The sequence below is a fragment of the Marmota monax genome, unplaced genomic scaffold (genome assembly GCF_021218885.2).
Source record: "Marmota monax isolate L192 unplaced genomic scaffold, Marmota_monax_Labrador192_F-V1.1 WCK01_AAM20220418_F8-fsc00006, whole genome shotgun sequence".
In the NCBI taxonomy this organism is placed as follows: Eukaryota; Metazoa; Chordata; class Mammalia; order Rodentia; family Sciuridae; genus Marmota; species Marmota monax.
In genome coordinates this window covers 29,794,380-29,806,390 of record NW_026693712.1, presented here as the reverse complement: position 1 = coordinate 29,806,390, position 12,011 = coordinate 29,794,380, and the positions used below count along the sequence as shown (strand labels likewise).

The following is a 12,011-nucleotide window of genomic DNA, read 5'->3' as shown; positions in this document are numbered from 1 at the left end:
TCTTGCCGGAAATTGTTCCGCCCGGTCAAATTTGTGTGTGAGACCCTAGGCGGGTGAAGAAGAGGCGTGCCCGGGATTCAAGAGGTGTAGTAGTGCCTCAGCTACCTCTATGTGGCTCTTTAGCTGCTGCTGAACGAAGAAGACCCCTGTCCCCGCGTACAGCTGAAGTCTCAGGACCAAAACCTCACCCACCCTTATCCCCAGAATAAAAAGGGGAAACCTATGTGTATCGGGCTATTTCCAGCAGCTCGCGTGACAACCGCGTCCGAGTCAGGTGAGGGCCCCAAGATCAATGGAGGACAGGAGATACAGAAACTGATCTCCAGATGGTTGCTGCCGCTGGTAGGCATTTGCTTTGTCTCCTTTGCTTTGAGGACCCTAAACAGGCGGCTCCTTGAAAGGGCATGTGTTGGTTGAACGGCTTCGCGGGTTCAGAGTGACAGTACAGCCCTCAGGATCCCTTGCGTCTCGTTGTCCCTTCCTCCGCCTCCTTCTCCTCCTCCTCCATTGCTTTCCTTTTTCGTTTCTTGGTTTTGAAACTCCACAAATGGCAGCTAAGTTAGGGAACTGCGGAGCTTCCCCTAACTGCCACTAGTTCCACCAAAGTTTAGCACCTTCGAATTTGAGGACCGCTGTGGGTAGAGGTGGCTATTTATTTTTTATTTTTATTTTTAGTTGTTGATAGACCTTTATTTTATTCACTTATTTATATGTGGTGCTGAGAATCGCACCCAGTTACACATTGTCAGGCAAGTACTCTACCACTGAGCCACAATCCCAGCCCTAGAAGTGGCTATTTTAAATAATTTTCGTTCCTTATTCTTTGTTCCTTTGCTTGTCGCGCCTCCACGCCCACTTTAAAAGAACAAAAGCCTTGTGCATTATTGCAGTTTTCTGTTATGGTCGGAGGTTGCAGTTCACTGCTGCAACTAATCGATTGGAGACTATTACATCCTGGTTTGTGGATAGTGACCTTTGGATCTCATTCACGAGGTTCTGGGCAACTTCCTGGCAAATTACGATCTTGGAGTACTGTAAGTAATAGTTATCTTCGTTTAGCAAGCTGGAAGGTTTAGCTGTAGAAGTAAGAAGCATGGCTGACTTTAGCAACTAGCATCCTAGCCCTACACTAGGATAGAATTTTGTTTTGCTATTATAGTTTCCTCAATGAAATATGTAGTTTCAGATGGATAAAATAGTGAAAGTAGCTTCCATTAATGAGCATTGTGACAAGTGCTTTACACAGTCACTCCTCAAAATTTACCCCTATTTTATAAAGGTAGAAATTGAGGCTTTCAGAGGTCAAGTAACACTCTCCCCAGTAAACTTTTGCAGCAAGTAAACATTTGAATCTCTATTAGAAACTAAATCTCTCAGGTTCCAAAATCTGCATTCTACTGTCCTACCATTATTCTTACACAATTCCAATTTTTTTTCATCAACAATTTCAGTGGCTAAAAGTATTCATTCATTTAAAATATTTGTGTGTGTTTCTACTTGTGTCTGACAAGTGACAGACATGATCTATATCTTTGTGGAGCATCAGTATTGTGATGCAGAATTAACTAGTTCAAAATCCCAAATACTTACTGCAGCACAGGCTTATTTAAAACTAGTGACTGATTGATGTGCAGGAAGCTTATAGGAGTAAAATCAAAGCTTTCTATTTAAGTTTTAAACTCATATGACATATAGAGTAGTTATGAGGGTATATTAAAATGAACAATTGATAGAATTTTTTTGTGCTGGGAATTGAACCCAGGGTCTTCTGCATGCTAGAATCACTCTACCACTGAGCAACATCCCCAATCCTAGAATATTTATTAATCACCCAAATAAGTGCTGTACACTAAGTTAAGAACTGAAAATATATAGTTGAGATCCTTGTTTCTCAAAAGCTACCAGGCAACTACTTATAGACAATGTTGTAGAACAATTTAATAATATTCTTAGATGGAAATGGTATTGTGTTTAAGTAGAAAGATGCAATTATTTTTTTGGAGATGAATGCCACTGTATTTAGAGGTCATGTATGTTGATGCCTACAGCTTACTTTCAAATGGTGCAGTAAATATATGCCTATGTATGTGGTTACATAAATAAAAAGTAAATATAAAAAAAAGTTGACCATTGTTGAGTTTAATGGTGGGCATATGGTTGTTTAGTGAACTGTTCTCTCAATGTTTCTGAATATTTGAAATTTTTCGTAATAAATTTGGGAGGGAAACAAGCCCCAACAGTTGTAAAAATAGATCTGAAATATTGTGGAGCATATTGGATGGCAGAGGGTTTTGTTGTGTAGTTAGGGCCTCCCAGAGGCATGATAGTTGTTAGGAGAGCATTTATTGAAGCCTTCCAGTCATTTATTTAAGGAAGAATAAGACTTCCTATTCCTACAGGGGAGGAGTGATTTCCAGGGAGAAGGAAATGCAGGTTCAGCAGAAGGGTATTATATGAACATTTGAAGAAGGAAAAAAAAAAAAATCAATGTGAAGGTTGTATGAAACTTGGACTTTTAAAAATAAATAATCTTAGAAATGTTACTAGTTTGCCTTTGCCATCCTGAAGAAGCCTATTTAATACCCTCTTATGTAGTTTACTATTAATGCCTTAGAATTTAGTCACCATTTATAAGAGTGATTCCATTGGGAAATGCTTTGGGGATATGAGGTAAACTGGTTATGTATCTGTGTTCAGGTTGAGCAGCAATAACTGGAGTTCTCATTTTCTCTGATTTGGGGAGCAGAGATACAGTATTAAAACTGGGCCTTGAGGGAATTTATGGAAAGGGCTACAATGAAAACTTGGACAGAGTTTTGTATTCAGCCAAGGGGCCTCTGAATACTATGTAGGACTCATGAGATTTAAACAAGGTATTTTTTTGAGGACTAGTAGCTCTGGCCAGGACCAATAAAGCTATGAAAGAGAAGACTCTTTATCCTGGGCAGTAGTGTTTATGATAGTCTCAAGTAGTGAGGTAATGCTGGAAAAGATGTAGAGAGGTTTCCAGCAGCAGCATTGACAAAGAGAAGTTTCTGTGGCTTCCTTGGATGGAAGGTAAGTAGTTAGACTCTAAATTGAGTTGTTTTTGTTCTTTGATAGTTAGAATACGGTCAAAAATCTTGTCTTATTTATCACAGTTAACAGAATATAGAAACAGCTAACAGTTATTACGTGCTTAACATAAACTGGTTTTTGAAGCACTGTCATTGTTATTGTCATTTAGTCTTCAAAAAAATACATGAGATTTATAATCCTATTTTACAGATTATAGTTAGACAGGTTCAATAACTTTTACGGACACAGCTGAGCAAATTTCAGAAAAAGCGTTCAAACCCAGTTTTGTCAAAGAATATAGTAATTGTTCTCAAAGTGTGATTCTTAGTCAAACAGCATCAGCATCAGCTTGGAACTTTTTAAAAACTCAAAATATTGGCCCTCACCCCGCAAACATTTTAGTTTAGTACTTTTAACAACCCCTCTAGGTGATTCTGACGTATGCTGAAGTTGGAGAACTACTGCTTTGAGTGTGGAAACTTATTGACAGAATGGTGCTCATTTCAAATTTAGAAATCAGGGTTAAGTAATGCTTGTCTTTTGCATAGATTTAGAGAGTTACCCAAATCTAACTGTTCATCCATTTATTAAAATATAGATTCTCTAGTTAAGAATTATTGATTATGGGGCTAGGGTTGTGGCTTAAATTGCTGAATAATGTTGAAAATGTTATATATATAATGCATTTGGTTCAATTATCAGAGTTTAAGTGAAATAAACCATTTAGAATATCCTAGATCTCCTACAGGGCTCATTTTATTTCATTTTGTACCATATGTATGCCACGTGAGTAAGAGGGGGAAAAAAAGGTTTATTCTATATTTTTAGTTTTCCAAAAATTTATTAAGTATTTCAGTAATGTAAGAAAAACTATGGATTGTTGATTTTTTACTTTTAACTTATATCTGGCATTTTGCCACTCTTATTGACCTATGTGATGATTGAATATGATTTCATCAAGTTCTCGGTACTTGAACTTTTGAGTCTCAAGTATTCATTTATAATGAAATAATGAACATACATAGATGTACAAGCATTTTTAAGATGAGGAAAATATCCCTATCCCACAGTATTAACTAAGTGCTTCTCAACTTTTTTCACATTAAGGCAGACATAGAAAATTATTGTATATGTCCTGTATTTTGGGAAACTGAAAAGAATGCTACTGGAGGCAACTGGCCAGGGGGTATAGCTGTCTTGATGGCTGAGACAATTTCGTAACATACATATAGCTCATTTATGGTGAGGCAGCATGTTAGGAAGCTCTGCATTAACTAGTTACTTATCAGATAACAATGTTTATTAAGTGTTCATTCCTTTTAGGTTTTTATTTTGGAGAGAGATACATAACCCAAACTGTTAAATAATGATAAGGATGTAGGTGACCAAAGGTCACAATAAGTGATGGAGGGAAGAAGTTTTGAAAGTTATTGAGGAAAGTTTTGTGGCAGAATATTTATTGAGTACTTGAGATGTACCAAGCACCAGGAGGCAAAGATTGTGCGTCATCACTTTTATCTCCTTTCTATTATAGAATATAATCAGATTCCCTATACTATTAGCATACTGTCAAAACAACAGTGAGGGGGTGGGGTTGTAGCTCAGTGGAAGGGCACTTGCCTAGCATGTGTGAGGCACTGGGTTCGATTCTCAGCACCACGTAGAAATAAATAAAAACTAAAGGTCCATCAACAACTAAAAAATATTTTTTAAAAAACAACACTGAATGGATATATTTTGCTTACTATATGCTTCCATTCTTCCATCCTCTTATTCTTTTGAGGGGGGGTGGGGGTTACTATATGAGTTCTAAACCTTGTCTGTTCATTAGAATTACCTGGGAACCTTAAAAATATCTCAACCCTACTCTCGAACATTCTGATTTAATTGGTATGGAGTATGACCGTGAAATTGGAATACAAGCATTTTTTTTGTTTGTTCCAATTAGTTATACATGACAACAGAATGCATTTCTACTGATTGTACACAAATGGAGCACAACTTTTAATTTCTCTGGTTGTATACAATGCAGAGTCACACCATTCATTCAGTCATACTTGTACATAGGGAAATAATTACCGTCTCGTTCCACCATTCTTTGCACCCTTATAGCCCCTCCCCGCTTCTACCTCTCCTCTACCCAATCCAGAGTTCCTCCATTCTTCCCATGCCCCCTTCCCATTACAGATCAGCATCCATTTATCAGGGAGAACATTCGGCCTTTGGTTTTGGGGGATTGGCTTACTTCAGTAAGCATGATATTCTTCAACTCCATCCATTTACATGCAAATGCCATAATTTCATTCTTCTTCGAGGCTAAGTAATATTCCATTGTGTATATACCACAATTTCTTTCCATTCATCTACTGAAGGGCATCTAGGTTGGTTTCGCAGTTTAGCTATTGTGAGTTGAGCTGCTATAAACATTGATGTGGCTGTGTCACTGTAGTGTGCTTATTTTAAATCCTTTGGGTATAGACCGAGGAGTGGGATAGTTAGATCAAATAGTGGTTCCCTACCAGGTTTTCTGAGGAATCTCCATATCGCTTTCCAGATTGATTGCACCAATTTGCAGTCCCACCAGTAATGTATAACTTTTCCCCCACATCCTAGCCAACACTTATTGCCATTCTGGCTGGAGTAAGAGGAAATCTTGGAGTAGTTTTGATTTGCATTTCTCTAATTGCTAGAGATGTTGTACAATTTTTCATATATTTGTTGATCGATTTTATATCTTCTGTGAAGTGTGTGTTCAATTCCTTAGCCCATTTATTTATTGGATAATAAATTCATATAGCACTAATCTTGGAGGTTAGTGCTTCATCTGATACACGTGTGGTAAAGATTTTCTCCCATTCTGTAGGCTCTCTCTTCACGTTACTTTTTGTTTCCTTTGCTGAGGAGAAGCTTTTTAATTTGAATCCATCCCATTTATTGATTCTTGATTTTATTTCTTGTGCTTTAGGAGTCCTGTTGAAGAAGTCAGGTCCTAAGCCAACATGATGAAGATTTGGGCCTGCTTTTTCTTCTATTATAGGCGCAGGGTCTCTGGTCTGATTCCTAGATCCTTGATCCACTTTGAGTTGAATTTTATGCATGGTAAGAGATAGGGATTTAATTTCATTTTGCTGCATGTGGATCTCCAGTTTTCCCAGCACCATTTGTGGAAGAAGCTCTCTTTTCTCCAATGTATGTTTTTGGCACCTTTGTCTAATATGAGATAACTGTATTTATGTGGGTTTGTCTCTGTGTCTTCTATTCTGTACTGTTGGACTACACGTCTATTTTGGTGCTAATACCATGCTGTTTTTGTTACTATAGTTCTGTAGTATAGTGTAGTATAGTTTAAGGTCTGGTATTGTGATGCATCCTATTTCACTCTTTTTTGCTAAGGATTGCTTTGGCTATTCTGGGGCTCTTATTTTTCCATGAATTTCATTACTGCTTTTTCTATTTTTAAGAGGAATGCCATTGGGATTTTATATATATATATATATATATATATATATTAGTTATATATATATACATACATATATATATATGTATTTAGTTATACATGGATACAATACCTTTATTTAATTTATTTATTTTTGTGTGGTGCTGAGGATCAAACCCAGTACCTCACATGTGCTAGGCGAGCATTCTACCACTGAGCCACAATCCCAGCCTTGTCATTGGGATTTTAATTGCAATCGCATTAAAATAGAACTTTTGGTAGTATGGCATTTTGACAGTGTTACTTCTGCCTTTTGGAAAACATGGGTGATCTTTCCATCTTCTAAGGTCTTCTTCAATTTCTTTGTTTAGTGTACTGTAGTTTTCATTTTAGAGGTCTTTCATCTCTTTTGTTAGATTGATTCCCAATTATTATTTTTTTTTTTTTGAGGCTATAGTGAATGGGGCAGTTTTCCTAATTTTCTTTCAGAGGATTCATCACTGATGTATAGAAATGAATTTGATTTATGGGTATTGATTTTATATCCTGGTATTTTGCTGAATTAATTTATTAAGTTTTCTGGTGGAATTTTTTGTATTCTCTAAATATAGAATCATGTCATCAGCAAATAGTGATAGTTTGAGTTCTTCTTTTCCTATTCAGGGATACAAGCATTTTTAATGTATTATATTTAATCCTTCTAACAAGCCACAAGATAGATATAATTTACAGATGAGGAAATTAGGTCCCTGAAACACTGTTCAAGTTCATACAGTTATTGGATTCAATATCAAAACCCAGGTATTTGGGCTCCTGAATTTGTCCACTTACCATTAACTTGTTTAGTCCTTTAATAATATTTGTAACTATCTCTCATATATTGAAATGGAGTAACGGAGGGGGAAAAAAACAACTTTCTTTAACCATATGTTTTTCTGAAGCCCAAATCAGTCTACCTGCCTTTTAAACAAAATCATTAAAAAACAACAACCAAAAAACTGTTTAACTTGAATTTATTTCTGCTTCCCAATTGTCTTAAATGTAATCCAATAAAATTTGTTTTTAAGTCATTTGTATACATCTTAGCTACTTCTCTGATGTCTTTTTTTAGCCATTCTTCCTTTGTTTGCCTGTTGTATATTCATGTTCTATTCCTGTTTTAGAATTTTTAATTTTTTATGTTTCTTACCTAAAATGCTCTAACTCTTTGTGGCAGATTTCCCATATATATTTAAATTCATGCTTAACTGTTATCTTATAGAGAGGTCTTCTAACATATTTATTTGTGGATTTAACTATTGCCTTACTCCAAATAAATGAATCAGACATGTTTTCAGATCTAAATTTATAATCAAATGAGAGACATGTATCAGTGTACTTCAAAAAAGGGGACAGCTCAATCATTAATTCATATTGTTTTGGAAAAATATCTATGGAATACACAGTTGCTACCCATCAAGAAAAAGTTGATTTTCCACATATACATATGTGTGTGTGTGTGTATATATATGTGTGTGTGTGTGTGTGTATATATATATATATATATATATATATATATATATATATATATATATGACGTATGTATATGTGAGTGGTATTAAGCATCACAAAAATGTGGGAAAATATATATCAAAAAGACTAGTTAGTAGGAAATTCAATTCAGTTCTACAACCAAGAACTGCAACTATTAGTCCTGCCACTAGGTTATGGGGTAATTAACTGATTTTTATTTTAAAAATTCAGTTTTATGTGTTTCAGATATTTCAAAATGATACTCTAAAACTACATAATTTTTAAAACTTAATTTTTATCTCAACCTCTAAAACAAGTTTTATCACGTTTATTAGAATACCTAAAGTAGAAGAAGTACAATTGCCAGTATCTAATAGTGTGTCTTTTATAATATGTGAATATTATTTATTGATTAAATAAATGTATTTCAACAAATAATGAGTGATATTATTTTAGATTTCCATGTTATATTAGTTGGGAACTTTGTTTATAGAAGTGCTTATAGAAACTATGGTTTAATGAGTGTTTGATATGTGTCAAGCACTTTTACTACCGTGTTTAGCTTTTACGGAGTTATAGGCTATTAGTATACTCCCTTTTTTATAGATGAAGAAACGAAAGCTCAGAGAAACTAGCATAAGTTTCTAGTAGTTATGTAGTGACAGACTGAAATAGGTATATCTGACTCCAAAATCATGCCCTTTCCGCTGCTGAAATATTTGGGATATTTGCGCTGTGTTTAAATAGAAAGAGTAAAAAACAAGTAAGAAGAAACCTAAGGATATTTACCATTTGATACAAAACAGAGCTGAGATTAACTTACCTACTGCCATCAAGTGTTATAGCAATTGGAAACCATTTTTTCTTTATCAGCAAACATTTTTTAATGTTAAACAGTGAAGAAAGAATAGAAACAAAAAAGCTTTTTTTTTTTTTCTTTTGGTGATACTGGAGAGTAAATTCCAGGGATGCTCTACCACTGAGATACATCCCCAAGTTATTTTAGTTTGAGACAACTGTGGCTATGTTGTCCAAATTGGCCTCAAACTTGCCATCTTCCTGTCTCAGCCTCCCAAGTAACTGGGAAAAAAAAGCATTTTTTAATAAAGTAAATTATTTCTTCCAATTTTTTAGTCACAAACTGTTTTGTGTTTCATAACATTGTTCAATTTAAAGATAAATAAATCAATGCTGACTGATTAAACTGGTTTAATATTTATAAGGAGCCATCAGTTAAACTGAAACTGGAATTAGACCTTCAGTAATATAACCTCTTTTTTTTTTTCCAACTGTAACTGATTCAAAGAGGAGTTTTGCAACCTATTCTCTAAATTTTATGGAAGTTACCTTTAACCTTCAGTGTTAGCCTCTTAAAGCACTGCATCAACTTTAAAAGCACACAAGAAAGGGCAAAGGAATATGACTTTTAGAATTGTGTGTTGCAATTCTATCTAGTATATTATTAAACTCTTTTAAAAGTTATTTCATCAAGTAAGGTCTTTTAATATCAGTAAGCAATTGAAGGATGTGATATATAATTTGCTCTTGGTAGATAATTAATTTTAATATTACCAGAGTCCAAGTGCATGTAAATGACTTTGGTAAAGAATGCTTTTCAATCATAGCACTATTACATGATAGTTCTTTAACTGATCTGATTTCATGGGTGCCTGATTATATGGAAGAGTTTGTCATTAAAGAACATAAAATTGCTTGCAGAGTTTAGTGTTCATGAGCATTTTTGGGGTGAGGGGGACCCATAGATATTATTAGATTTGCTAAAGAGTGTTTAAATTCTGCAAATTTAGGAACTACTGTTAGAAATCTTATTTTCACTCTGTTTCCCCCCACTTTTTTAATAGATTTATGTATGGACTAGAATGTATTATAATATTATATTCCCTAAAAACCTGTTTTCAAACTAAACTTCTACAATCAACTTAATGTCACTTCAGATTAGTGCTCAATTGTTAGTAGCTGTTAAACCTACATAAATAGGTTTATCTGTTCCATTCCATTCAGATAGTTCTGAACTATGTGATAAAGGATGTAACTTTTAATATAATTTTGTTATAATTCAAATAATTTTCTCTTAATTTGTTATTTTTGCACTTGAAGAATTTAGTGTGTAGTTTTATATTATTTTGTATCACCTTATTAAATTGATGTGCTGTGTTTTACTGAAGATTACACTGTTAATTAATCTTATGGAAGAAAACATTTTCATTTTGAAAGTATTCATCCAGTTATTGGATGCTGATTATGCAAGCATCACTTAAAATTATCTAAGTGACAGGAATGTTTTTAAAGTACACTCAATTTTTTTTATTGCATTGTAGGTAAAACAATTGCTGTATCAACTTAGGAATACAACAGCCCTATTGTCTTTGTATTTTAAACAGCAGCAACAACTTTGATGTCCACAATGAAGCAATGATATCTGAGAACAAAGGAATATTTGCCAACTAACTGTCATCACACTTTCAAGTGATTGTATAAGCAGAAACAAACTGCAGCAGACCTCTGTCAGCTAGTATAGGGAGAATGCTTTCTTCTGATACTATTTATTTAGAAGTTTTAATATAGATACTTTGTTATATCTATATTAAATGAAGTAAAAATGAGTGAAGCCCCCAGATTCTTTGTTGGGCCTGAAGATACAGAAATAAACCCTGGAAGTTACCGACATTTCTTCCACCATGCAGATGACGATGATGATGAGGAAGATGATTCTGTAAGTTGTTTCTTTCTTTGGTGAGAGAGCAATATGGTATTTCTGCTAATCCCAGTTAATGTGAATGAATACTATGACCTTAAATTAAGATTTTTTTCATGTACAAATTTGTTAGAAATTTTTTAAACTGAAAAAGTAACATTTTGTGAGGGATGTTATTGAATTGATGGTGAATCAAGTAATATGGTAAATATAGTTAAGGTTCAGATTTCTAAGTTATTTAGTGATGCTTATTTTAGTTTCTTTCAGTAATATACATCATGTAACTTGGGGCTTTGCAGAAAAAAAATGGCTAAGAGAAATAGAAATCTGGGCCATGCATTAGAATTATTTCTTGTATTTGAAATACATAACAAATACATCAAGATTAAGAGGTAGAAGGAAATAATTTTAAAGGTACTAAAGAAGAAAACTGCTTACCCAAATTCTTTGTTTATCAGTTTGTAAATGGAAGTGCTGGTTGAACTGAAGATATCACTATTTATTAGCTAATCAAAAATCTACAAACTGGCTAAAAGGAGAGGCTGCATCATGTGCATAAGTGTGTGAACACACTGCAAATAAGTGTGTCTGATTCTCTTTCTGACATATTAGAATGTTTATACCCACACTGGATGAACATCTATTATGTTCGTTTTTCTACAGTTAAATTCTTCCAATGTTTTCCTTAGTCATCATAGATTTTTTTTGTGTGTGTGTGCATGGATTGCTATATTCTAAGGGCTGATTTAAAATGCAGACATTTTATAATACATGCTTAGTTTTCTAAGTTAAATTGGAAAGATAATTTTATTTTAAAAGGAAAACTCTTATGCTTGGTAAAAGTGATAAAAAAAAAAAAACCAAAAATAGTTCTTTAAGGCCTTTTCCATAGCAACATATTTCTGAGTGAAGTTACACATATCTATAATGCAAACTGGACTGTTCCTCTTTTAAAACTCTCAGTACAGAACATCTTCCCTATTTCCTACCCTTGAAAAAAATAATGATTATCAAGCTTCTCTCTGGCCATTCACAACTTTTCTTCATCTAAAGTCTTATCTAGAAGTAAAGTTTGAAAGTAAAACTTCTCTGGTTCACTTAGACTAGAAAGCACTACTGACTTGGCCCCAACTAGCCTTACTATTTTTCTCTGGAGTTCTGAACAGTGTGGATACTACTGCTAGAACAAGTCCTGTCTTCTCACATGTAAGGAATTTTATCTCCCATCTCTATTTATAGGTAGTTATCTCCCATTCTTCCTACCTTTTGTATTTTAGTAACATCGCAATT

At 34.2% G+C, this 12,011-nt stretch overlaps 1 protein-coding gene and 1 non-coding gene across 51 annotated transcripts in view; one reads left to right on the top strand and one right to left on the bottom strand.

Moving 5' to 3' along the window:
• Positions 1–38: 38 nt before the first annotated feature.
• Ppip5k2 (diphosphoinositol pentakisphosphate kinase 2) overlaps positions 39–12,011 on the top strand; it is a 133,073-nt gene continuing 121,100 nt past the window's right edge. For 17 of the 50 annotated variants that reach the window (XR_009228312.1, XR_009228311.1, XM_058584347.1 and 14 more), the window contains exon 1: positions 40–342. Coding sequence is in view for 46 of the 50 variants with exons in the window: in XM_058584347.1 (XP_058440330.1) it covers positions 223–342 (120 nt within the window). In the remaining 4 variants the exon portion in view is untranslated. Of the gene's footprint in view, positions 343–6,022; positions 6,157–10,344; positions 10,740–12,011 lie in introns of those variants that run through there. The other 33 variants (XM_058584359.1, XM_058584358.1, XM_058584354.1 and 30 more) reach the window with 11 other exon arrangements.
• Positions 9,293–9,406, bottom strand: LOC124103804 (small nucleolar RNA SNORA26). The gene has a single exon (XR_006855285.1). It is a non-coding gene; the product is annotated as a small nucleolar RNA SNORA26 (small nucleolar RNA).